Here is a 27,269-nt window from a genome sequence, read left to right as displayed (position 1 = left end):
GCAACCGGAGCTCTTAGAGAGGACTATGGTTGCTATGTTGCCCTAGCAACCACCGCTCAAAAGCAAGGCTCTGCGTGGCCTAGCAACAGCCCTCCCAAGCGTGACAAAGGTCCGCAACTTCTAAAGCCCACATCTGGAGAAGGATGGCCAAGGAGGGCACTGCTGGGTTGCCTAGCAACTCCTAAGATGGAGGCTGAGGCCTGCAAGCAGCATGAGAAAGCGTTCTCATCGCCATCTGCTGAATTCAACTAAAACAAGAGAGAGAGAGAGAGAGAGAGAGAGAGAGAGAGGAGAACCCTACAAGGGAGAGTGTGGAGTTTGTCCTTGACCCAGGGGTGCGAAAATGCCATTTTCACCCTCGACTGCAAGCGTGAATGGCGGACAAAACCCGGGGGGAGGGGCGCTGCCTTATCCAGAATTGAACTCTTGGCCTCCGTCACCCAGTAGGTTCCACTAACTGCCGTTTTTCAACCTTTGGCCTCGGAATGGGTGAGAATTCTATGTCCGTTAGTTACAGATAAGAAGATCTGGCTCATCAGCAAGTGCTCTCTTGCCACGATGCATTGCTTCTGAAAGTGAAGGATCGGCTGACGGACGGCCATGGCCTGGGGGACGCCCTGGTTGTGTATTCATTGCCCCTCCAGAGGTATGTTGAGAGGTGCTACCAAATAATGAACAAAGTCAAGTAATACAGCACCAAACCCATCCATTTCATGGACACCAGCATCTCATCTTTACTTTCGTGGGCTTCCTCATCACTGCAGAGGGTGACAGCAGCCGTTAAATTAAAAGACGCCTGCTTCTTGGGAGGAAAGTGATGACAAACCTAGACAGCATCTTAAAAATGCAGAGACCTCACCTTGCCGACAAAGGTCCGCATAGTCAAAGCTATGGATTTTCCAGCAGTGATGTACGGAAATGAGAGCTGGACCATAAAGAAGGCTGACCGCCGAAGAATTGATGCCTTTGAATTGTGGTGCTGGAGGAGGCTCTTGAGAATCCCCTGGACTGCAAAGAGAACAAACCTATCAGTTCTAAAGGAAATCAACTCTGAGTGCTCACTGGAAGGACAGATCCTGAAGCTGAGGCTCCAGTACTTTGGCCCTCTCATGAGAAGAGAAGACTCCCTGGAAAAGACCCTGATGTTGGGAAAGTGTGAAGGCAAGAGGAGAGAAGGGGACGACAGAGGACGAGGTGGCTGGACAGTGTCATCGAAGTGACCAACATGAATTTGACCCAACTCCGGGAGGCAGTGGAAGACAGGAGGGTCTGGCGTGCTCTGTTCCATGGGGTCACGAAGAGTCAGACACGACTAAACAACTAAACAACAACAACAACAAAGCATCTCAGACAATGGCTAAAATCAAGGACAAGTTTTCCATGCTCACCTCCAGCTCTAAATATGACACCAGAAGAGGCTAGGCTAAACCGATGCCAAATAAAAACGATACACCTTGTCGAAGGGATGGCAGCTGCAGAGGGTGGTCTCTTGCTAGGGCAGTGACCCCCAGCCTTGGGCCTTCAGATGTTTTTGGACTTCAACTCCCAGAAATCCTGGCCAGCAGAGGTGGTGGTGAAGGCTTCTGGGAATTGTAGTCCAAGAACACCTGGAGGCTCAAGGTTGGGGACCACTGCACTAGGGCAAGGCTCAGCTGGACCATCCGAAAGTCACGTAATAGACTTTCAAGTGAAGTAGGAAGATCAAAGAATAATAAAGTAAAATGGGACTACTTGGATAAAGTTTCTGTGAGTGTGGAGAAATTCAATCCATGTGGCACTTAGGTGCATGCAATTTATCACCCACCATGTGTACAAGAGAAGAACTAGCAAATCATCCAGATAACACTATTGACGTAGACGGTTTCTAGTCAAAAACAGTATAATTATCTTAACATCTTAATCTGTATTTCAGATAAGTCTATAATTTTAAACTGTTCAACACTCTAATAAGAAGAAAGCAAGAATAGACAACAATCTACTAAAAAGCACCATTTCTTCATATTTGAAGAGAACAAGAGAATAAAAATACTCTGCACACAGTTTGTAGAGAATGTAGCGCAGTTGATCTCTTGCACGGCTCAACTTTCACAAGGTACAGAAAAAAGAGGAAGTGCCCAAACAGGTGGATTTGAGCACCCAACCTCCTAAGGGCTCTGGGCTTCTGTTGAAGGGTCTGATGGCCAGCATTCTTGGCCGGGGGGGCAGAAAAGCCACCCCCGCCCCTCAAAACGTTAACAGGCAGGCCAAGTCCTGCTCCATCTGGGATTCCGGCCGGCCGAGTGCTCTGTAATCTAAGCAGGATCTGTCCTTTGCCCCTTGCTTTGATTCACTGCACCAATCCTCAATTTTCTTTATACAATCTGGTGCTTATGCTTAGCAGTGATACATGGAGATAAAATAAACAACAGATACCAAGTGCACGAAGTTTGATAATCAAAACACAGCAGTTTGTCTTTAAGGTGCTACAACGTTTTTGTCTGTGTTATTTTTCTTTTGTTTTTGCCTGGTATGCTAGCAGGACTTAATGCCATGAACTAATGCCAGGCTCCCTCAGAATAAATGTTTTCATCCAATGCAGATGGTCGAACAACAGTTTATTTACTAACCTCTGGCACCCTCTCATGTCAATCCTAGAAAACTGCTCCTCCTGACCATCCAGAGGAGGAAGAGAGGAACCTGGGGCTGAAAGGAAATGAAATGGTTTCCGAGGCAGAGGTGGCTTCCCATTGATGTTCACACAAACACACACAAACACGTTTCACCTGTCCCTCCGACATCTCTGGTTAAACACGTTTTTTTTGTTGTAATTTAAAATAACGCCCAGGTGGGCAATCCTAGGCCAGCGGAGGCAAATCCATCCCATCTTCTCAGACGGATCGTCCACTAAATTTCATGCCACATAATTCTAGAAATGGTGCTAAGTGTGTTTGACTGGAGGCAACAGAAAGAGAGAGCCCGGGGGGGGGGGGGGGAACCATCAGCAAGCTTTGAGTTTCTCTTATTTCTTCCACTGCAGGCCATGATGAGGAATTAAAACATTATTTCCCTGACCATTAAGGATCGCAGTAAATGTCTCAACACTCTGCATACGATTCTTGCATTAGAAACACAGACAGAGAGAAAAATCATATTTTTGCATGGAATTATACCTTTTTGCAAAAAGCCATGCAGATTTTGCAAGTGGGCAAATTGCAATAAACTAGGCTGTCTGCAACTTATTTCAGTTTTGGCCTATGTAGAGGAAAAACAGAAAACGGGCCACACCTTAAAAGGTGGATGGATTTCGTACTTCCGTCGTCCACAATCCACTTCCTCGACATCCATAAACTGCTTTATTTGGGTGGGTTGCTGGCGTCTTGTGAAGCGGCCGGGCTGCCCTTCTGTGCTGGCTGAGCAGGTGTGGACTTTGCTTCTCAGACAGACAGAAAGGCAAGGAGAGGCATTTCTTTCTTTAGCCACCTTCTCTACTGTCCATCTGGCTACCAAGGGCCCTGGGGGGTGGGGGGTGGGGTGTTTGGAAACAAAGAGACTCGTTTGTCCTGGAGAAATCCCAGTTTCCTGTTTCTTGCCAGCTAGAGGCACCCCTGCTTGGATGTCTGGGGAACTCCCGGAATTCCCCAGACAGACACCACTTGGGGGATTCTGGGAGCTGTAGTCCAAAACCCAGCCCTCTCACTCCACAGTCCCCATGACAGGGTTGAGCAGGTGTTCTTGCCAATTCCACTCAGAGGGTGCCTTCGGACCAGCCCTGCTCTTTCAGCCTGGCCTACCTCCTGGGGTTGTTCTTGGGTGATCCTTGCGAACAAACCCCGGCAGGGATGGCGAGAAAGACGCAGCCCAGGATGGGACCAACTTGCAGCGAAGGGCGAAGCGCCATCCGGGAAGCGCCTGAAGGTCCCCCCGGGAGGTTCCAGGGGGGGGATTTGGGGAGGGCGGGGGGAGGGGGGCTGGCCGGAAAACCTGAGTCTCTCTCTCTCTCTTGCTGTCCTTCAGTGTTTGTAGCTTGAAAGGTGGCCTTTTCAGGATGGGCAAACTCACTGTTTTGTTCTAAACGGCAGGCCGGGTAGGTGGGGCTCGTCAGCCATGGAAGGCAGCCCATCTAGGAGAAGGAAAACTCCGATTTCAAACCTCCACTGCCTCGTGGCTATATCCACTGATGGAAAAGGCTTCAGGCGTTAACCCCCTCGAGGCAAAATGCGGAGCCAGAGTCCCCGAGGCAATTCGTGTCGTTCTGGCAACTCTTGCAACATCACTGGTACCAGTTGTATTGGCTCTTGCCTTTCCATTGGACTATTTCAGTGACATAGAGAGGGGGGATCTGCTGCTTGGGTAACAGGCTATCCTCCATATTACCTTACCCGGGCTTCATGCTCTGGAGAGGACACTCCTCGATTCAGAGCATGTTACCATAGTCTCTCGAGACTGAAGGATGCCTATGTAAGGTGGCCCTTTTAAGGAAGGAAGCCGCCTTGGGTCCTTTACCAAGGAGAAAGGCAGGGTACAAATATTTACAATAAATACCATATATAAATCTCCCAAGGGTGTCGGGAAAGGGGGGGGAGGATTGCTTACTGTAGGTCGATTTCTGGGCCACCTGCCTTCCTCCCGGGGGGGGGGGGGGGGTTGGGCATCCCAGAGTGAAAGGAGGGGAGGGAAAAAATCTCCTTTCTTGGAAGAGAAGGTGCAGGGTACAAGGGACGAGGGAAGCTCCCCCGTGCCCAGCCCTTCAGCTGCGTTCTTCCTTCCTTCCGCCACCCCCACCCCGTCTTGTCCCGCGCCTCGCCCACCTTCTCCATGCCCCCCCCACGACAACCCTGCGAGGTGGGCCACCAGGGAAGCCCTAACAGCCAGCATTGAGACAAACTTCAACACACACACACACACACACACACACACACACACACACACTCCCCCGCCCCACTCCTAGGTCGGCCAGGCGTTCTCTCCGCCGGCAGGGGGCTCGCTTGGCACCCCTCCTCCCCACTCCCGCCCGCCCCCCCCCGTTGCTCCTTAGGTCTCCGCCCAGCCCAGCGGCGCTTCGCCAGCACGGCGGCGACGCCCCTTCGGCTTCGGCTTCGGCTTCGGCTGGCCGAAAAAAGAGGCGGAGCCTGAGCCGGGGCGGGCTGGCCGGGCGCGGCCGGAGGAGGTCCCTTGGCGGCGGGCCGGCCCTCCCGCGCGTTGCGCCCGGAGGCTCCATGGAGGCGATCTATGGCGGCGTGGAGGGGTGAGTTGGGGGGGGGGATGAGAGGAGCCGGGACCACCATCCCCCCCCCGAGAGAGAGAGGGGACGGGCTGGGCTCGGGGACGCGCGGAGCCTGGCCCTGGGGCGCGGGCGGTTCCGGGAAAGACCCCCCCCCTCCGCGTGCCACTCTTTGCCAGCCCCCTCTCGCTGCCCCCCCGCTTGGAAACCCTGGCTGGGGGGTTCTGGGAACTGTAGTCCCCCCCCGACCCCGAAGCAACGTTTCCAAATTCCACTCCCCTCCCCCGCCCCCCCCAAAAGGAACCTTCCCGAGCTCTGCCGCCCCCACCTCCACATTCAATGGGGATCTCATCCCCCCCCACATACACACACCTTGGTTCAAGGGGGGGCGGCGGCCGAGGGGTCTGCCCGGATTCCTTCCGTGCCTTTTTTGTCAAAACGTTTCCTTGTATCAAAAAAGCTTGCAAGGCGGATGGCCCGGGTGTGTGTGTGTGTGTGTGTGTGTGTGTGTGTGTGTGTGTGTGTGTGTGTGTGTGTGTGTGTGTAAATATATGTAAATACTGTATACTTGGATGGATGGATGGATGGATGGATGGATGGATGGATGTGTGTGTGTGTGTGCGCGCGTGTGTAAATTAGTAAACGGGATAAATGGATCCGTCCATCAGTTTGCAGAGAAGAGGCCACTGGGTTGCTTTTTTAAAGAACAGCAGGAACAAAACGGCCAGGAGGGAGGGAGGAAGAACAGAGGGTGCCATAACAAGAGGGTCGGATCCAGGGTCCAGATCAGGTCTAGATCAGCCCCTTTCCAGGGTCCAGATCAGGTCTAGATCAGCCCCCTGGATCCAGGGTCTAGAGATCAGCCCCTTTGCAGCGTGGCCAGCCCGGGCATCTCTGCTGCCGGGGGGGGGGGGGAGTCCCCATCTGGTCAGAGGGTCTGAGTGTCCGACCGGGGAGGGCTTCTCCTGCAGGCGGGACCCACGCGTGGGGCTGGCAATGTCTGGGGACTGGACTAGAGCCCTCATGAGGGCCGGGAGTCCTCACCGCATCGCCAGATTTTGAGGGCCATCATTTCGACGGTGCCCAGAGGCCGGGATGTGCGTTGTGCGGCCGGTCGTGTCCAGCCACGTACTTCTTCTTCGTCCCAATTTCCTAGTGGTCCTGATGGGTGGACCCGCGGGCGACACACTGCAGCAGCCCAGCAGACAGAGCCTACCCCAGCCGGGGTGCCAGTTCTGAGCCCCCGCCGGGCCTCCAGTCAAGGCAGGCCCTGTCAGCCACCCCAAGCGAAATGGGAGCGAACGCGCGCCCCCCCAAGAAGGGGCCAAGCACCCCCTCCCAAGCCCACCCAACACCAGCAGCAGCTCCCTCTTGCCTCGATGAACCCCAGCAGCAGAGGTTTTGATTTTGCGAGTTCTTCCCTGCCCGGTCGCTGAAAGGAAGGGTGGCAAAGCGGTGTCTTTCTTCTGATGCAAGGCCCCCCCTCCCCGGGTGATGGGGGCCTTCCCGCTTCTCCTTTCCTGGATGCGTCTGTGTTAGATCCCTTTTGGGGGCTCCGCTCCTTCCCCGGGAGACCTGGCTGCCTTTCCAGAGTGTCTAAAGCATGGCTTTCCAGACACTTAGAAATACAGCTGCCACCCACATACCGCCATACCATGGGCAGGGCAAGCCGGGCCTTTGGGAAGATGAAAACATCTGTAACCCTCTCCCCCAGCCGCCCCCCCCCGGTCCTGGCCAGAAGGGCCTTTTGCTCATGTGTTGCACATAGAAAGTGACCCTGAGAGTCAGTTTGGGAGGGGAGGGGCTCCCCAAAGGCACCTTTGCACATGGTGCGCATCAAACAGAGCACGATTGTTCCTGAAACGACAGGTGGGCTGCAGAAATAACCTAAGCGCTTTTCTTGGTGTAAAAACACTTTGTGGAACAGTGGTCATCAAAGGGCACACAACCTGTGAGGTGTGTTCCAAAAGTCCTTGTCGTGGGGTGGAACCCACTCCTCTGACCGGCCTCTTCAGCCCTGGTTTGGTGACTTCCAAACCTTCACAGAAAACGAAAGACCTTCCCTCACCCGGTCAGAACTGTTGCTCTGGGCTGGCTGACCTTGGAGGCTTTTCAGATGGGTCAGTACGGGGGAGGGGTTTTGCTTCTGGCCCTGGAGGTCCCAGATATGATCTTTTTCCTGTAAGAATGCGGAGCTGACCTGTCCTGTCCTTGCCGTTCACCCCCTCAAACACTTCCCAGAAAGTTTTCTCCCAGGGATTTCGCCAAAAGCTCATGGGATGGAGAGCAACTGGGTCTGTGAGGGATGGCCAGTTTTGACTGTCACATCTGTTGTGCAGGTTTTCAGTAAAATCACGTCCTTTTTTTAAAAGACGGGCACAAAGGTGTCCAGGACAGCTGGTGAAGATCGTTGTTTTCCTATCAGTGAAGGAAAATACTATGTTGCTGCAGAGTCCCCTGAAAGTGGAATAGAGGACAGTTTGGTGAGTGCCCGCACATCTAAGGTTACTACTTCTTGGAAGCACCTGGAGCTTTTCAAGCTGCTTCCAGGCCCACAAATTTCTAATAAAATGGCAAGTGTGAGGCTCTCCAGTGAGCAAGCCTTCTTTTCTATCCAGTTCATGCATCACTTTTGTTATCTTGCTAGTTTATGGCATTTTTTCAAAAGTGCTGATCTTTGTAATTGGAGAGATGTTTCTGTCTTTCTTTCTGCTACTCAGCTGGAGGACAGCAGGAGCAAACCGTGGCAGAAAGATGTTTCAGCAAGAGAGAAATGACCAGGTTGCATGAACTCAAAGATGCCTAGGGACCGGGGGCAAGACTATGGTTATAAATAGAAAAGGAAACGCAGATGGCTGGAAAAGCCCCTTGAGGCAAGGGTGCTTTTGTGTGCATGGCGCCGCTCTGCGCTTTCTGTTTAGGGTGGATTCCTGTCTTTTGGCTTCCCCTCTTCTTGCAGCAGGGGTGAAAGGGGGAGCTCACACTCCTCAAGTCGATTGCATGCATGGCTAATATGCTGGAGGGTGGGGTGTCTCTTAAAAAACAGATGCATGTATTTGGTTTCCATAAAGAACCCCCATTATCTGCAAAACCAGCCCTGTCACTTTTCAAGCCATCGTTGGCCGAGATGATCCCCTTCACCGGGTGCCGATTTGCCCCAGTCTGGCGTGAAGCTGGAAAAGGCAGCTGGTCGGATGTTTGTGTGATGATCACCTGAGCTAATGCCTGGGTTGATTTGGCACCGACGCCTGTTTGTTCGGGGGGGGCGAGCGAGCACTGGCAGGACACCAAATGGCACCGCGTTTGTGTCTCCCCACCTGTTTTACAAGGGCTTGGTGGGGGAAACGGGCTAAATGTCTTGCATTTTGAAAGTTACACAGGGGCTAGGGAAAGGTTGTTTTTTTTAGAAGGCTTGTTTTTCAATCTGTTTCGTTCATGAAACACTTGACGCTGTTTTCCCCCCCCCCTTCCCCAGTGGGTTTTACTTGGTTCCAGCATGCCTTGCTGAGTTGCTCGCAGGGCTTTCAGAAGGCTACTTGTTTGGGAGAACTGGCTAGTTGGTTCGCCACACGTCTGTTTCTCAAGCCCTTGCGTATCTACAGTTTGAAGGGGGCAGATTTGTGCCACTGGTTTGCAGAAATGAACTTCTAAACCTTTCCCTCAGTTTCTGTTCTCCATTTCCATGTGTGGCGCATGCTTTGCGCCGCTGGCGTCTCCCTTTCTGTCCTTATGTCCCATCAAGTCATTTCCGGCTTTTGGTGACTCTTACATTTTTACCAGCTTTTACCATTTAAAAGGATATTGAAATGAACCGTGGGGGGGGGGCTGCAATCTATGAAGACATGTGACAAAACATGTGACAATGAAAACATGTGACAAAACACGTGCTCACTGGAAGGACAGATCCTGAAGCTGAGGCTCCAATACTTTGGCCATCTCATGAGAAGAGAGGACTCCCTGGAAAAGACCCTGATGTTGGGAAAGTGTGGAGGCAAGAGGAGAAGGGGACGACAGTCTTTTTAAAGCATTTAATAAGATAATCATGAGATTTATATGGCAAGGCAAAAAACCAAGAGTTAAAATCAAGGCAATGCAAGATGCTAAGCAGAGGGGCCGCCTTGGACTTCCAGATTGGGTTCTGTATTATAGAGCTTGTATTTTAGATTGGATAAAAGAATGGATAACCCTAGAAAACGATAGATTACTCATCTTGGAAAGACACGATTTGCAATTAGGTTGGCATGCTTATCTATGGTATAAAAAGGATAAAGAACAAAAGAACTTTAATTCACACATGATAAGAAAAGCTTTACTGGGAATGTGGAGAAAGACTATACAACAAATTTATTATAAAATACCTGTATGTGACACCTGTATGGGTGTCACCGACAGAGGCCTTTACACAACCTAACCTTATGACAAAAGCAAATCTTTTAAGATCTCAGGATTTATTTAAAAAGGATGGTGAATTAAGCTCTAAAGAGGAGCTAGAGTCACAGAATGTTTATATAAATTGGTGGCCTAGAGCACAGCTAGAATCTACTGTATCTGCAGTGGACCCTTGACTTACAGACGGCTTGACTTACAGACTTTTTGAGTTACAGACTTCTCTGGCCGCAAAATTTAGATTTGACTTGCAGACTGAGATTTGACTTACAGACCAGAAAAAAACCAAAATGGAACAAAAACGGCCTGTTACGGGATTAATCGGTTTTCAATGCACTGAAGCTCAATGGAGACTTGACCTACAGACTTTTTGACCTGCAGCCACCATTCCAATACGGATTAATTCTGCAAGTCAAGGGTCCACTGTACTGCCTGACTGTATTTTCCCTGCCTTCCCTGAACCTTTCTTGACCTAAGAAAAAAAGAAATAAAATATCCCCCTCTAGTGGTCGAAGGCAGAATAGCAGCTTCCCATTAGTTTCTATGGACGGAAAAGAGCAGATACGGATCAAATGGTTTTCAATGCATTCCTATGGGAAATGCAGATTTGACTTGAGAACTTTTTGACTTGAGAACTGCCTTCCAATACGGATTAAGTTCTCAAGTCAAGACCCCACTGTATATTGAAATGAGAACATTATAAGGCAGAAAAAGAGTAAACAGTATAACTTAAAATCTTGATATGGCAATAGGTATAGATTGGATATCAGTATGTTATTGTCTCCCCTCTTCCTCATTAATTCCAATTCCCCTTTTCCTTTTTGTTTGGAGAGAGGCAGGCAGGGGAAGTGTCTGTGTGGAGGTCGTTTCTGGAGTTTAACCCTCCTGGGGTTTCGGAATGGATGGTGCTGTCGTGTGTGTGCCCTTGGGCGTGTGTGGCAACGCCGTGCCTGCTGGTTTGGAGTTGTTCTTCCAGCTAAACTAGTGATGAAAGGGTCCCGCTTTCCATTTCTGGCAGCCGCCGCCTCGCCGCACATTCACCCCAGCAGGCAGTGAAAGACGAGAGCCTGGACGCGGAGGACCTCAGGTCTGCCAAGCGATTAGCGGCCGTGCGTCGTGGGTTGCCTCTTGGTTGGGCATTGCTTTCACCCCTTTGTCTGGAGCCATTCCTTTCGACGTAACTTTGGCACAAAGGCCAGTGTCCTGCTCACTCGATGCCCCCACTAATGCCCAGGCTGTGGATCTGGAGAGAAGGCAAGCAGACAAGAGAAGCGGTTGAGTTTGAGTGATCCCCAGGTGGAAGCTTTCCTCCATTGCAGGTGGGGAAGAAAACTCAAACAAGGTGGGGGATCTGGTCCTCACCGTCTCTTAAAGCCACAGAAGAGGACACTCTGGTAGGCGTTTGGGCTGGGTTGGCAACCTTCTCTGCTGCCACCAGCATCACATCCCCCTTCCTTCCCCAGAAAATGTCCAAGTGACAATCCACCTTGTTTAAGCTTGTCCTCCTTGCGGATGGAGTGCAGCAAGAAAGAAACTGTACAAAGGAACATAGCTTAGACCAGGGGTGCCCAACCTTTCCCCTTCCCTGGGCCACATTAGAAGATGAAAATTTGGTTTGGGCCGCACATAAAATAAAATAACAGTAACGCTGCCTGATCATCCCCCCCCAAAAAAAAAACCCATAGAAAACATAGTTAACAAATGAAATTTATTTGGAGATGAATTTAGTGAGATGTTTGACATTGTTTCTCAGCCACCAATGCATCCATATTTGGTTTGATGGAACTTGTTGCAATTCTCAGTGAGTGCTCAAGGTGCTCATCAGATATTTTGGTTCTAGTTTTATTCTTTGTGTGCTTCATCCTTGAAAATAGCTGCTCACAAATGTAGGTGCTTCCAAATAGCGATGACATGAATAAGGCATGATTGTGAAGTGAAAGATACCCAAGCCTACTACTGTTTCAGAGGCTGTGCATTTCTGGCTTCTCAGAACCACTTGACTAATGAGTAAGCAACATTCTAGACTTGGATCCAATCCGGCAGGTCACCTCTTACATTTTTGAAAGAGGGAAAGAGACTTTAACTCTGAACAACAGTGGAATGATGCTTTCCATTTGTCCACATTTTACTTTTTTAAAAAATGTTTTGTTGCATTACCTGCAATGGTTACTTTTTGGAACACAAAGAAGTGTAAAGATGTTCCTTTTGAATTTTCTCACCCACATTTAGGCTATTTAAAAATTTTAAAAACCAAGGAATGAAGAAGTAATCAAAAAGCAGCCGGCATTCTAGCAATGACATTCCAGCAAGGTTAAGAAGCCACTAATTTTTTTGTGTATGTGTATGTGGTATCACTAGCAAGCAATCAAAGAGAGAGATGCAAGTTTGTTTTTAAGTTACAAAAGTAACTTAAAAACAAAAAAAACCCTTTCCATAATACAGTGGTGCCTCACATAGCGATCGCTCCGTTTTGCGATGCATTTTTTGCGATAGCAAGAGATCGCTTTGCGATGTTCCCTATGGGGGAAGTTCGCTTTGTGATGACCAATCATCGCAAAGTGACCATTTTCGGCCAGCTGATTGGCGGTTTACAAATGGCCACCGGGGAAAAAATATGGCCGGCCGCTGTTTTCTGGGACGGATTCCTCGCTTAAGAGGCACCAGAAATGTTTTAATGCGTTTCTATGGGCTTTTTTATTTCGCGTTGTGACGTTTTCGTTCTGTAGCGATTTTTGCGGAACAAATTAATGTCGCAATGCGAGGCACCACTGTACTGCTCTTTCACACAGAGTTCTAGCCCTCCAGTAACAACATCTGTGGTCAAGTGCATTCTGACATGGCAACCCTTTTCACTGTTTTCCAGGTAGACAATACTCAGAGGTGGTTTACCCTTCCCTTCTTCTGGGGGTGCCCTGGGACTGTGCATCTTGCCCAAGGCAATTGAGGCTGGCTCTTCTCACAGAAGGCACAGCAAGGAACTGAACCCCTACCTTTTCCCAAAGCACTCAGCTACCTAGCCATCCACACCATCCATTTATCCCAAGAGTGGCAAGTTTAGGTCAGAAGAGGTGCAGCAAGGCTAAGGCTGCCTGGGGATTGTGGGTGTTGTACTCCGGAAGAGAAACGTGCCCAAACTATGAAACCAAGGAGCCAAGTCGGCATCTCTTGAAGGCTCAGCATAAGGGAGGGAGGGAGGGAGGCTGGCAGCCAACCCCACCCCACCCCCCAGCCGTGGCTCACCTGGCAGAGAAGGTCCTGTAGGTGGCTGACGCAGGCGGCATAGGCGGCCTGGTCAAGGTGCCCGCTGACACTGTAGTAGCGCTCCAGGAGGGCGGAGTCGCGCTGCGCATCGCAGCAGCTGAGTATTGCACGCAGAAGGTGGGCAGGTACGACGCCACGCCAGGCAACAGCAGCGTGTGGAGCAGGGCGGAGGGCAGCCTGGGCCGGCGGCAGGGAACCCAGGAGCACATCATGCTTTGCTTTCCTACCTCAGGGAAAACGCAGCCTGTTGTGTGTGCCAGTCACGGGGAGGACCCTGGCGCGCCCTCAGGCATGACGGCCTCCCGCGGGCGCCATGGAGTCCTCATTTCCACACACCCCGGCTCCCAGGCAGCGTTTGCAGCCGACTCTTCTCCCTCGGCTTTGCACCTCGGAGGTTCCTCGTGCGCTTCGCCGAGGGCTCCCCCCCCCCCGAGGCCGGTCTTGCCAGAGGGAGCGAAAGCAGCTGCCGCGGTTGAGAGAGACGGGAAGGGAATGCCCCACTGGCCCGGGTGCAATGAGCGCACGGGGGAGGGGGAGCGGCACCGTTTTACTCCTCAAGAAAGGGCGAAGAAGATTCAGCGCCGGTCGTCCTGCCAACACCCAGGCCGCCCCCTCGCTCTCAGAGGCGCCTCAGCCCCGAAAGCAGGGCGACGAAGCGGAGGCTCCGCCTTCCCCCAGCCTTTTTGGGGAGTGTAAATACTCGCTGGAGTGGCGCCCGCCGAGCGGACGGAGCGCCAGGGAAGGAGGCGCAGGCTGAAGCGTCGGTCCTCCCGGCAGCTATCCGGCTCTGCAAAGGGCTGTGGAGCCTGACCGGCCGTTTGGGCACCCGTGGCCAGTGGCACAGCCCTTTTGCCTTGCCGGGTGCAAGTGGTGCTCTAGAGGAAAGTCAGAGTTTTCCTGCCCTAAGCACTGGGCCGCATTACAAGCTCTCCTGGGCCGCATGCGGGCCGCGGGCCGTGGGTTGGACAAGCCTGGCTTAGACCTCTGACTTTGGGGGCCAGCCATTCCCAGAATCCGCCAGCCCTGATTCTCAATGGATTCTGGAACTCACAGGCAAAAAACACAAAAAACAAAACAAAAACCAGAATACATTCTGGATACTGTTTTCTTCATGATGCAACTTGAGCCTTGTGTGTGTGTGTGTGTGTGTGTCTATGCGTGTGTGTGTTGCAACCCTGGCAGCTCTAGGTGTGCATGCATGCTCATGCAGGTTTGAGTGTGTGGACAATATATACCACAGAGTGTGTGCAGGACACAACTGCTGCTGCACAAATATTGAGTAGCCTCCACAATTCAACCCCTGGGTATTTAAGGTGAGGCATATGTTCCAAAAGAGAAAAGGGGCTTTTAAGGCTGGTGTCAGAGAACCGTTTTTTATTATTATTTGCAATTAAGGCGCTTGTGTATCCTTAGGCATGGAATTTTCTTGTTTTGTCCTGTAAAGCCTCCTTAGGAAAGGGGCCAAGCATTATATGGAGTGCAGTCGCCAGACCGTTTGGGAGTTCGATTCCCCGCTTGGTCTCCCCGATAAGAGCTGGGCTTCTTCAACCACCTCGTAAATCCAAGGATCCATCGGGCCCCTTCCAGCTCGGCGGTCCTGAGGTGGTGGGTTCCAGAGGAAAAGTTTGACCCAGCCCGTAGGCCCTGCTCTCGTGCCAGGACTTTGGGGTGGGGGTGGGGGCTGCTGCTAGGGAAACAGAGGCAAGAGCCGCCGTGACTGCCAGTGTGAAGGTGAGATGCTGCGGAGGTGGCACCTTGCCACAAGCGGGCAGGTTGAGAGGATCACTGTCTGCTAAACAAATCGGGCCGGGGGCACGCCTGAACTTTGCTGTGTCAGCATAGGAGGCCGAACGTCCTGAGCATGTTCTCCTTTTGCAAATAACCTCATGATGGAAAAGCCACGTCTGGAGGTTGCCATGGGGAAGGCCGGCCAACCTGCCAGCCTCATTTCCCGAAGCCCCGTCTCGTTCGCCCACTTCCTCCTCCTGCTGATGCCTGGAAGCCGACTTATTTATAACCTGATTTCGTAGCCTGGGCCCGAGTGAAACAGCCTTGGGAAGTCATGTGGGACAAGTTGTGAGCCGCCTAGAGTGGTCTATTGACTAGATAGGCGGGATATAAATAAAATAAATAAAAAATAATAAAGTAGGTTTTGGACTACAACTCCCAGAATTCCCCAGGTGCCATGGCCCCGAGCATGGTCTCCCCTCAGTGCTCTGCTGAGACCCCCCACGCAGCAGGTGGGAACTTTGCCAGGCAGCCTACTTTTGATTTTCCATATAATAAAAAGAGTAGGTCATGGCTATGCAGAGCAGGGGGGATTTTGGGAGTTGTAGTCCACATAATATTTCCAGGTTCCACAATACCTGGAGAAAAAGGGCCTACTCTTGACACCTGAGTGCAGACAACACTGTCCTGAGAGCAGGTCACTTGCCTTTCAGGGACAAACGATGGGAAATATTCTGGAATTTCTCTTGGTTTAAAAAGTAACCCATCCACGTGCCTTCTGCTGTTTCTTCTCTTTTATTGTCTTTTGGCGTTCTCCTCCCCACCAAAAAACCACCACCATTTTCTCATAGCAAGTGGTATCCTGGGTCATTTATTCTGTCCATGCCCTGTGGTGAACATCACTGAAGAAGTCTGTAGAACTCCCTGCCACTGGAAACTTGGCTTATTTTGTTTTTTTTCCTTGCTTCCCTCTCAGGGGAGGAACCCACTCCAAGGTGGTACTTCTGTCTGAAGATGGCAAGATTCTGGCAGAAACAGAGGGGCCCTGCACCAACCACTGGGTAAGGCCTCTCCCCCCCACATCCTCCATCCCAAGGTGCAAAGGTGAGGGGGGGAAGAGGGTATCTGGCTTTAGAACAAGCCTTTATTCGCAGGTTGAGTGGGAAGAGAAATGATCAAAGAAATTAAAAACAAGCTGTGTTTCCTTCCCCATAACATCTGGTTTGATGTGATTATTTCAGGAGATCTAAATTTGTTTTCCTATAAGGCAAAAATCAGTTCATTCCTCCAGATTAACCTGTGGAATCCAATCCACACAAAAGGGAAATTGTGCTTTGGAGAGGGCCCTATGTGGAAACGTTCTCAAACTTGCAAGGCCCCCATCGTAGACGAAGGAAGTTCATTTGAGACCCTCTTTCCCAACAAGCAACACAAAAAAGAGCCCACCAGCCGTTGAGAGGGAACTGTTCAAATAAACTTTCATTTATAATTTTTCATTGCCACATGGGTAGGTAATAGGGTATGTATTTGGGTGAACTTTCAGCATGATGTATATTCCCCCCCCCCATCCCTCCTGTGAGTAGCCAGCCCGGGTGGCCTTGGGCCAGCTGCATGGTGATCCCAGGGCATTCCCCAGAAGAACGGAAGGGGAAACTACTTCTGAGTCTTCTCTTATCTGCAAAGGGTCTCTGTATGTAAGGCTTGACTTGACTCCAGAGGAGGAGGAGGATTGCAGGGAGAGAGGCAGTTTCACAAACTGGACTCCTTTGGTTTGGAGTGCCTCCATATACAGTTGGACTACAAATCCCATGAGCCCTAGCAAGCAGAGTCAGCGCAGAGGAACTTGGATGTGGAAGTCCAGCAGCCTCTGGAGGACCACAGCTGCTCCGCACCGCCTTGATCCATCTGCTTACTGTATTTTGACAGGGGCTCCCTGTACATCCCCTAGAGAAGGTGCCAGGTGACAAATGGAAATAAACGGCTGAGAAATCAATCCTCGGTGGGGCTGCCAGAGACGACTAGGAAGAAAGTGATCTGCAAGAATGGCCATGCCTCGAAGGAGCCCAAAGCTTGCTTTACTTTTTTTATATTAGGCGTCTTTCAGTCTCAAGAGACTAGGGTAGCATCCTCTGTCTGGAGGACTTGGAACAGTGTCTTGTGTGGCTGAGAAGACCAATTCGAGAGTGACAGTCCTTTCCACAATGAAGACAAATACAATCTGTACCCCGTCTAGCTCCCTGATTTTGTTGCTTTTGGGACTGCCTCTTTGCCTCGGCCTGCTGGACAAGGGTCTCTTCAAATTGGGAGAGGCCACGATGCACCGCCTGCCTCCAGGCTGAACGCTCAGAGGTCAAGGTTTCCGATCTGTTGAGGTCTATTCCTAAGGCCTTCAGATCCCGCTTGCAGATCTCCTTGTATCGCAGCTGTGGTCTCCCTCTGGGATGATTTCCCTCCACTAATTCTCCATACAGGAGATCCTTTGGAATCCGACCACCAGCCATTCTCACAACATGCCCGTGCCAACGTAGACGTCGCTATTTCAGTAATATATACATGCTAAAAATTCCACCTTGTTCTAGGCTACTCTATTTGGAACTTTGTCCTGCCAGGTGATACCAAAAATGCGTCGGAGACAACACATCTGGAAGGTGTTCAGCTTCCTCTCCTGCCGTGCACAAAGGGTCCGGGACTCACTGCAGGACAGACATACTTTGCTTTAAGTGTGTGTATATTTGAGCAGGAGCGACAAGCTCATTTGCACCTTCCCCACAAGGTGTTCTTGGACGACTGCTCCTGGAAGGCTTCACCCCTCGCTGGGCTGGCCAGGATTTCTTGACGGGTGTTGCCGTCCAAAAACCTCTAGGGACCCCAGGTGGGGCACCATGGGGCCTACGCCCTCTGTAAGAAGACTTTGGAGAAGAGGACAGAACTGTGTCTGGGATAGTTTTTGTGTGTGTTGAAAGCTGGCCTGTAAGAGTAAATGATGGACATTGTTTATTTCCCCCTTTTGGCGAGCAGCTGGTTGGCTCAGACAAGTGCCTGGAAAGGATCAATGCCATGGTTAATGAAGCCAAAGGGAAGGCCGGAGCCAACCTGCAGGTTCCTCTTCGCTCTCTGGTGAGTATCTCTTTGCCCCCCCCCAATCCTCTTGTGCCCCCCCTTCCCCAGGAAGCCTCCAGGCCAAGCTTGAACTCCTCGGAGGCTTGGGAGCCAGACCTGGCCCTTTGGAGAAGACCACCTGGAGGCAGGGGAGCAGCCGAACCTCCGAGCGAAGGGTTGGTTGGGAACGGCATCACAGTTCGGAGGCTCTCCTCCTCCGTCCCGGGGAATCTGAATGCCCTCGGAAGCCTTTAGTGGCTCTTCTGCGACCGCCATCAGGGCAGACGCCCCAAAGCATTTTTCTGGCATGATCCGTCCATCTCCCCGCAGGGCCCAGCAATATAAAAAAGGAAGGGCTGAGTTTGTTCCAGGAAGGCTTGGTGGAGGGTAAACCACGGGGCAGTGTGTGTGTGTGTGTGTGTGTGGGGGGTTGTCAGCTCTTCCCAGTGTTTTGCACTTGGAGGCCGAGAAGCCCCGGCCGGCAGAGGCAGCACCAGGGATTCTGGGGCACTGAAGTGCAAGGTGTGCGGAGGCTCTACCTGAGAGACAGCCGCTGGAAGAGGACGCTTCTCGTGCTCAGAGCGTCCGTGGCAGGCTGGTGGAGACGGCAGCAGAGAGGAGGAGAACTGAGATCCAAGTGGAACAGGTGTGGCATATGCTAGGGGTGGAGATGCTGCCAGGACCACTCTGAGATTTTTTGCAGAGAGGCTGAAACGGCCCTTTCTCTGGGGTCCTAACTTCTGCGTGTTCCATGAATGGGGGTTCCATGCAAGGCCGGAGAATGCGTGACGCTCTAAGGCGGTTGGACTACAACTCCCCCCCTGTCCTAGCCAGCCCAGCGGGTGGCAAAGGGGTGCTGGGACGTTGGCCTTGGGCAACCTGGGCAGGTTGAGTCTGTGCCTGCAGGGGAGGCTGAGGGTGGATCTGTGCGTCCGCAGGGTCTCTCTCTGAGTGGAGGAGAGCAGAAGGAGGCCATCAAGAAGCTCATCGAGGAGATGAAGACCCGCTTCCCCCACCTGAGCGAGAATTACTACATCACGACCGATGCCATCGGCGCCATGGCCACGGCCACCAACCATGGTAAGAGCACCCGCTGGGTGGTGGCGAAGATCCCCCTCCTGTGTTGGTACCAGAGCTGCCAACTCTCCCGGTTTTAAGGTTGATCTTCCGTCTTTGTTTTTCTTCAGTTTCTTTTATTCTTTCTTAGGGAAAGCCCCGCGCACGTTTCTTCTGTAAACTTTAGAATGACTTCCATTTGTTAGCAAGTCAGGAAAGGATGGCTTTGCCGAACCTGAGCTGCTAGGCCTCTCACTTCTAGCCTGCCCAGCAGCTCAGGTTAAGCAGTGTTCTTCCTTGAACCCATCCCTCTTGCTAACAACTGAGGGATTCTCACATGAACTTTTCTCCGCCAAGAGCTAAGGAAGGGGTGGCCCTCTGGATGCTGAGGAACCTGAACGGTCTCTCTCCTCTCTCTCCTTGCGGGCAAAGCCAGTTGTGAGGGAAATGGGACCTGAAGTCTAGCCCCATGTGGAGGCCTGCGTGGGCCCTCTTAGCTGTGACCTAAAATGAACCTATACGATCTCCTTACGTGTGCGTGGAAAGAGCACGCTTCTACCTTCCTGCCCCCTCTCCCCAAAATCTGGCCTTTTGTTGAGAAAGCCCGGAGGTGTGTATTTCCCTTGGGGCATGGTTTGGGTCTGAAGGGGGGGGCTGGCGAAAGATCAGGGGCTTTGGGGTGGGTGCCCTTCCTTGCTTGAGGTTTGCCAAGGCAGAACTCCCAGCCAAAAGGAAGCGGACGGGAGAAGGGGAACCAGCCCGTGTGGATATTGGCTCGCCCACAAGCCCTCCAGCCGTGCTCCCGGCCTCTGGGCCGAAAAAGACAAAAGGGGGGGCAAGGGGGGTTTCCCTTCCTTCCCTTCCCAGCTGCTTCTTTGGGTGCTCTCGACACTTCTGTAGGGAGGGCGCGCTCAAGAGCCCAAAGTCTAGGGCAGTTGAGGGTCTGCACCCCTCTTGGGCCACCTTTCAGAGGAGGCGGAGGTGCTCGGTGGAGGCCAATGATGGTGGGACGTGTTTGGCTGCCGATAAACACGCACGCACACACACACACACCTTCGCAGGCTTAAGTCTCGACAGGAGGTTCATGGGTGTCCTTCCCCTTCCAGGTGGAGTGGTGCTCATCTCTGGAACGGGCTCCAACTGCAAGCTGATCAACCCGGACGGCTCTCAGATCAGCTGTGGAGGATGGGGCCACATGATGGGTGACGAGGGCTCAGGTAAGGAGACGGGAGGTCAGGATTCCCTGGCCCGGAACCTGTGGCACTTAGGTTTCCTTGTGGATCTGCAGACTTGAGCTGGGCTTTGGGTGCCAGGTGGGGAGAAGTCCAGATGGGTAAGAATTGCTCCTAGTCCTGCCCTCTTGGCCTCGGCTTTGCCTGTTCTGTCCTGGGTCCTGGGCCCGCTGGACCTTCGCTGATGGGCACTGAGCCCCAGAGACCCTGGATCTTCTGTCCTTAGTTCCTGGGCCATAAACAGTGCCCCCTGTATCCCCCCCACCCCCAGCATCAAGGAAATCCAAACCAAAGATAGTATAGGGGCATTGAGTCCTTGTTCTGCCACAGGATGATGCTAGGGAGGCCTCATCAGTGTGTTGCAGTCTCCGGAGAGGTGGGAGTGGTGAAGGCCGTGCAGGTACATCAAAGGACACAAGGGCCAGAGAACGATTCCAAGGAAGGAGTCACTTCTGTGTCATGTACATTCTCCATTAGTACCACAATGGACAGTGGAGTACCACAGTTAGTACCACCTCCTTCTGGAGGTTTTTCCACCATAACAGCCGAAGCACACCTGATCTTAGAATGATAGAGCCATGAAGTCGGAAGGGGGCCCTCTAAGGCCCCCCGAGTCCAACCCTCCTGCTCAAGGCAGGAACCCAAATCAAAGCAGATCGGACAGAGGGTGGTCCTGTTTTTCTCTTGAAGGCCTCCAGGGATGGAGCATTCACCAACTCCCTCTGAGGTCATGGGTTCCATTGCGAGACCGCTCTAACAGTTAGGAAGTTTTTCCTGATACTCAACTGAAAGTTGGATCCCTTAAACTGGAGCCCATTGTTGCGTGCTCTGCACCCTGGGATGAGTGAGAACAGATCTTGCCCCTCTTCTGTAGGACAGCCTTTCAAATATTTGAAAAGTGTTATCCTATCACCCCTCAGCCTTCTTTTCTCAAGGCTAAACAGGCCCAGTTCTTTCAGCCTTTCCTCACAAGGCTTGGTTTCCAGTCCCCTGATCATCCTGGTTGCCCTCCTCTGAACTTGCTCCAGTTTGTTAGCATCATTCTTGAAGTGTGTTGTCCAGAACTGGACAAAGTACTCAAGATGGGACCTAATCAGTGCCGGATAGAGTAGTGAATAAAGAACTAGTATCTCACCGGATTTGGAACTTCTGTTAATGCAGCCTAATATAGCATTTACCTTTTTTGTAGCTACATCACACTGTTGGCTCCTATTCAGCTGGTGATCTACAGCAGTTCCAAGATCCTTCTTGCTCATAGTATCGCTGAGCCAAGTATCCCCGATCTTGTAACAGTTTGCTTTCTTTTTCCGAGGTGCAGGACTTTGCACTTATCTCTGTTGAATTTCATTCTGTTGTTTTCAGTCCAGTGCTCAGGGCTGTCCAGATCATTTTGAACTTTCTTTCTGTCTTGTATTAGCTCTTCCAGCCCATTTTGTGTCTTCCACAAATTTAATTAGCATTTTCTGCCCCCCCCCCAATCCAGGCCATTAATAAAAATGTTGAAGAGCCCTGGGTCAAGGACTGAGCCCTGGGGTGCCCCACTTGTTCCCTACATCCATCTTGACTGCTTTCAGAAGCTTAGCGAGGCTCCTGTTGAGGGATGGGAGACCACCAGAGAATCCCAAGGATTCCCAAGCAGGACTGGGAAAGAATCTTTCCTAAAGCCCTGGGATCCACAGCTGTCAGACAGAGCTGACAATAATGGGAGAATAACGGGACCAACTGTAGCAATGGGGGCAGAACACTGGCTCTGTGGCCAAAAGCAGCCAGGTTCATCCCTGCCCTTCCCAGGTACCAGGTGGGGAGGAAAAAAAGTCCCTGGAGAGCCCTGGACTGGATAGGAAGGCAAGGGTCATGACCTGGGAGGAGCTGCTGTCCAAAAACCCTATGCATGTCTTCCAGGAGTGGTGGTGGTGGTGGTGGTGTTCTCTCAGGCCTCCAGCATCCGAGCCAGAGCTGGAGACAGTTGCTTCCTTTAACCCCCTTCCATTGCTGTCTCCCCAGCTTACTGGATCGCTCACCAGGCAGTGAAGATTGTGTTTGATGGCTTGGACAACCTTGAGGTTCCCCCTCATGACATCAGCTACATCAAACAAGCCATGTTTGATTACTTCCAGGTACGTGGCTCACCTGTCCCCACCAAGTCTACTACCGTTGTCCCGCTGGGTTGCGTAGCTCTTTTCCTGTTGAATGCCATGGGGCGAACGATCATTTTGGAGCAATGGAAGAGAGATCTAGCGCTGGCCGGAAAGGGAGGGGCCTGGGAAGGTCTCATGTGCCAGCCCCCATTGAAAGGAAGAAGAGACGGATGTGCCATAGCTCCTCCAGGCGGGGAAGCGTTGCAGTCTCTCTCCTGGTGGAAGAAATGCCTGCCCTGATGAAATGGCAGATCCGTTGGGGATTCAGGGATAAGCTGTGTGTCTGAGCGGGTAGAAGCAGCCTAGATGTCTGTGTCTGATACTGGCTGACCTCAGCCCCTTCTTCTGGATGAAAAACCTACACCTGCCCCACAGGATTTTGGTGTTCCCCATCTCTGCAGGTCTCTGACAGGATGGGCCTTCTGACTCATCTCTACAGGACCTTTGAGAAGTCCAAGTTCGCAGGCTTTTGCCAGAAGCTGGCTGAAGGTAAGCTCAGGACGGACAAGGGCTTTTGTGAAAAGTATAGGGTTTTGGAAGGGTCCAGTGGAGCTTGGGGCCAGTCTCGCAACCGGGATGGCTTGCCCACGGTGCATTCTTTGGTTGCTGCACACCGGCTTTTAGGACGGGGTCTAGAGAGCAAGGTCCCAATTGCAAGTCGGTGGCCCGTGGGGTGCTGGAAAGCACTCTTCAGACTGTTGAGGCACCACCACTGGTCTTTCTGGCTAATTCCCCTCTTTGAGTGTGGGAATGGGGCAGGCAGCTGTTCTGTTTTGTCATCCTGTCAGTTTCTGGCAGAAAGAGACAAACCGGCAACTCACAGCACTCTGGAAAGCAGGTGGTTTCCACCATGCATGGTCTATTAAAGTCATTTCGAAACAACTGGAAGTGAAAGCAGAAGAAGCTACCCTGGGAAGTCAGGGCTGCTGCAGCCAAGGGTGCTGGGGTTTTGGGAGAAAGGAGATGCTTCTCACTGCTTTGTTGGTCCGCAAGTAAAATGGGGACCATGATGCGGTTGAGGCTTGTGAGTTTCTATTCCACTTCAAAAATGCACTGGCCCGGTTTTCTTAGCCTTCCCACAGAACCTTGTGCAGGCAAAAGATGGCAATGAAACTCCTTCCTGTGGTTGTTGTAGGTTTTTCTGGCTCTTTGGCCGTGTTCTGAAGATTTTTCTTCCTAACTTTTCGCTAGTCTCTGTGGCCGGCATCTTCAGAGAACAGGAGTTAGAACTCTATATGTGTTCTGGTGTAGTGTGTGGAATAGTTGAGTATTTGTAGCTGTGGGATCAGCTTTTTCTCCTTTTCAGGAGATTGGGTGATTACGGTGATCAGGGTGTCTTTTATTATGGGTATATTCTTGTGTTAAGGGAGGAGATGGTCTATCGCTGTGATTGATGGGTGTCATTAGTTGGTCTTTTGTGTGCAATGATCCCCGTTCCTTGTGGCTGGGTAGAGTTCGTTGACCTTTTCAGGCTGTATTTTTCAGTGCTGGGAGCCAGGCTTTGTTGAGTTTTAGACTTTCTTCTTTTTCACTGAAGTTCTGTTGGTGCTTGTGGATTTCAATGGCTTCTCTGTGTGGTCTAACATAATGATTGCTGGTGTTGTCCAGTACTTCTGTGTTTTGAAATAGGATTTCATGTCTAGCTTGCTTCAGGGCATGTTCAGCTAATCACTGCACACAAAAGACTAGCTAACGACACCCATCAACCACAGTGACAGATCATCTCCCCCCTTATCACAACAATACACCCATAACAAAAAAACACCCTGATCACCATAATCACCCAATCTCCTGAAAAGAACAAAAACCTGATCCTAGAGCTACAAATACTCAGTAATACCACGTTAGGAAGAAAAACCTCCAAAACACAGCCTAACAGCCTGAAAAACGTACAACAACCATTGGATCCAGGCCATGAAAGCCTTCAAGAATAAACTCCTTCCTGTTTGTGGCTCAGTTTATGGTGTCAGTGTGGGTTGGAGCCTTTGGGGGTATTGTAGGAGGAGGCATCCCATAATACTCTGCATGAGTATTCTGCTGTTCCGTCAGCCACGGCTCCAGCCTACAAGAGCCAAGATGACCCCCGGCAGGGTGCGGGCAAGGACTTAGGGTGCTCCAGACTGGCTTCCCTGATGCCAGGATAGGCCACGGGCTGTTCTCGCGGCTGCCAGAGCCTCCACTTTCCATTACGTGGCTTGCCCAAGAGTGCTGCTGAAGGGGTTCAGCTCCACCAGTGTGAAAAGGATTCGGTCCCGCACCTCCTTGTGGCCACAGGTGCACAAACGCTAGCTCTTCCTGAGAGGAGACCGATTTTCCAGAGGCAGAGTGCGTCCAAGCAAAGCCGGGGCTGTGTTCTGCCGGTGTGGCAACACCACCACCGTGTGGTCTGCAAAGGGCGCCGGTCACGTTTTTCTAAAACCGTTGCTCCAGCTGGGTTTTTTTTTAGGCCCCATGAAGAGATGGAGGGGAACCTCCTGATGACTTCACTTGACAGCAGTGTTTTTGGGGGCTGCCATTTAAATTGCCCCCAGCCGTCCATAATAATAACTGTGTTGAAGGCATTGTAAAGGGGGGGGCCGAAATCTAAGGGGATGTCTCCCATCCCTCTTCCCCTGACTTAGCCTGCGTCTGGAGGGCTCAGAACCAGCATAAGTAGACCTGCAGCAGTAGCTGCCCTTAAGCGCATGGCTTCGATGCCAGGCGGACGATAACAAGCCCATGTGCCACGTGCGGACGTCTAACAGGGTTGCCAATCGGGGATTCCTCAAAACCAGCCAGCCCATGCCAAGTGCTGAACTGGGATTGGGGAGGTCAGGGCTTAAATCTGTATTGTGGCCGGGTTAGGGACCAGTCACAGGACAAGACGGGGGAAAAGGGGGGGGAGGGGTGTCAGGCTGTGCCACTTTGGTGGTCCTGTTGAGGTCCCGAGAACCCTGGCAGGTCAGAAGAGGCCACCGGAGGAGACAGAAAGGAAACCCCCTTCCCTCTTTCTCCTTGCAGGGGCTGAGCTGGGAGACCCCCTGTGCTGCTACATCTTCAAGAAAGCTGGAGAGGTCCTGGCCCGGCACATTGTCGCTGTGCTGCCCAAAATTGACCAGGTGCCTTTGTATCCCTAGTCCTGTGACGCCGAAAGGAGATCGGCTCAGTGGGAGGGGCTGGGGCACAAGGCCGTCACAGGCGGTAGACCCAGAACCCGGGGGGGGGGGGAAATGTTGCTCTGCGCACACCCACTCCAAATTAACTTTGGGCACCATTTCAGCCAGGCAGGAGTTTATAATGGGGACAGGGGGAGGACCCTGAAAAGGCCTTGCTGTTTCTCCCTTGGAAAGACGTGGGTTGGGATAGAGCACCAGGTTTCTCCTGCACGGGGCCAAATCCAGCCTCTGTGTTGCCACTGACAAGTGGTACTTTTCTGCTGGCCAGGGACTCATTTCTTCTGGATTTGTGGAAGGAATGAGAAAAGGCGACTCCTTCCATGGAAATCCCACCTGGAAATCTACTCCGGGCATGTCCGGCAGCCACACGTGATCTCAACCCAGAATGCCCACCTCTGTAAAGAGGCTGCTTTGCCAGAGGCTGTGCTGGGGGCGCCCTTCTGCCAACTCGGGCAATGTGCCCGAGTTTCTCCCTCCTCTCCCGGTCTCTGGCCCCAAAGGTGCCTGGCTGTGTGTGTGCCCCAAAGCCCCAGGTTTTGTTTTTCCGTCTCTGAAGGCTGCTTTGCTTGAGTGTCCCTGGAAAGGACACATCTTGCATTTGCTGGAGGGAAGAAGAAAGGGGTGGGTGTCTCGCGGAGGGGGCAGATCCGGTGAGGTGACTGTCCCATTTACTTCTTCTCAGAGCCTCTTCCAAGGTGACCTGGGATTGCCCATTGTGTGCGTTGGATCCGTGTGGAACAGCTGGGAAATGATGAAAGAAGGTGAGCAGGTGGAACGTGTGTGCGTGTGTGCGCGCATGCATCCAAGGGCGGCAGGTCTGCGTTTGTCCAGTGATCTGCCGTTTGGGCTAGGAAGAGAGAGAGAGCCCTAGGAGGCTTGAGACTCAAATGCTGTACAGAAGTGGGCAGGCAGAGGGGCTCCACAGCATGCTTTTAAGGAGCAAGTGGAAGAAGACAGATGCTCCGTCACATCTTCTTGGCAGGGAGGGAGAGCTTTCCTCTCTGCATCACTCTCACTAGCCAGAGAAGGAGAAAATCCAGAGAAACAGGATAAGCTGCTCTGCCCCCTTCGCTTGCTGGAGAGCGGCTACAAAGGCAAACAATGACAAGCCGTTTTGGCCCAGCTTTTAGTCTGCTAGGCAGAAAGATGTACCTAGAGGAGGTTGGTCAGCAAAGTAGCCGCCTCCTGGTCAAAACCTCAGGTGAGTGATACGGTTCACCCGAGACAGAGAGCCCACGGGAAGGTGAGCCTCACACAAGGGTGCGCTGCGCTACTCCGAAGGAGCTACCGGCACTCTTCTCCTTCAGGGTTCGTCCAGGTCCTTGACCAAGCCCGCAGCGAGCACCCCGGCAGCGCCTTTTCCAGGTTCAGCCTCCTGAAGCTGAAACAGTCCTCGGCCCTGGGAGGGGCCAGCCTGGGTGCCAGGCACATTGGCCAAGACGTGCCCCTCGATTACACCGCCAATGTGGACGTCTTCTACACACACTCCTTCGCTTAAGAAACGGGGGCAGAGCCTGTGAGCGGCCACCCGCCCATTCTCCACGTCATCCCTTGCAACTTTTTTACATTCAGGTTGTCTTCTCTGTCTTGAAAAGAACCATGTTGGACTTTTTGTATGGGCATACTTCTTACCCTTCATTAATAAAAAAGCAAGACCACACAGAGGGCATCGCCACCGTCGGCAAGTGCTTCTTTGTAAGTTGCCCGCCATTTGCTTTTACGGCTGTGAAAGCGTGGCAGTCCTGAGTGAGCTGCAGGAAGCCTGCCCGTCCGCCCAGAGGTTAGATGCTTTGTAGGAGCCCATAAAGGGATGAGGCCGAAGAGAAAGAGGTGCTTAACAAACTGCTCTCCTGTCTGAAGAAGTGTTTGGGTTAGGGTGTGTACTAGTTTGCCAGCAGGTTCACAGGGGTGTTCTTTGTGGCGAAAGAAATCCTCTTCATTTATGGAACCTTCCACCTTGTGCTTCAAACTTACTGTTTTCCACAGTATCTCAGGCGGAGGAGCTGGTCTTCAG

The 27,269-nt window shown here is 52.0% G+C and overlaps 1 protein-coding gene across 2 annotated transcripts; it reads left to right on the top strand.

Annotated features, from left to right (window-relative positions):
* The first annotated feature begins 5,067 nt into the window (after positions 1-5,067).
* Positions 5,068-26,915, top strand: NAGK (N-acetylglucosamine kinase). Of its 2 annotated transcripts, none has more exons than XM_073002182.2 (10): positions 5,068-5,224; positions 15,552-15,636; positions 17,594-17,692; positions 18,613-18,754; positions 19,837-19,947; positions 21,967-22,079; positions 22,502-22,589; positions 25,101-25,198; positions 25,938-26,016; positions 26,484-26,733. In XM_073002182.2, the coding sequence occupies exons 1-10, from the start codon at positions 5,196-5,198 to the stop codon at positions 26,579-26,581; spliced, it is 942 nt and encodes a 313-aa protein (XP_072858283.2). In that variant the 5' UTR covers positions 5,068-5,195; the 3' UTR covers positions 26,582-26,733. The 2 variants fall into 2 exon arrangements, with proteins under 2 accessions (XP_072858283.2, XP_072858282.2); XM_073002181.2 differs by having other exon boundaries at positions 5,070-5,224; positions 26,563-26,915.
* The last annotated feature ends 354 nt before the right edge of the window (positions 26,916-27,269 follow it).

The sequence above is a fragment of the Pogona vitticeps genome, chromosome 5, assembly GCF_051106095.1.
Source record: "Pogona vitticeps strain Pit_001003342236 chromosome 5, PviZW2.1, whole genome shotgun sequence".
Taxonomy (NCBI): Eukaryota; Metazoa; Chordata; class Lepidosauria; order Squamata; family Agamidae; genus Pogona; species Pogona vitticeps.
Note: the sequence above shows the minus strand (reverse complement) of the source record. Positions and strands in the feature narration are given on the sequence as shown.

Bases quoted from the DNA above. Each gene is read 5' to 3' on its own strand.
- NAGK (XM_073002181.2), top strand. From the start codon at position 5,196: ATGGAGGCGATCTATGGCGGCGTGGAGGG. The intron at 15,637-17,593 runs GTAAGGCCTCTC...TTTGGCGAGCAG, and splicing joins GGCCCTGCACCAACCACTGG to CTGGTTGGCTCAGACAAGTG. The intron at 19,948-21,966 runs GTAAGGAGACGG...CTGTCTCCCCAG, and splicing joins GATGGGTGACGAGGGCTCAG to CTTACTGGATCGCTCACCAG.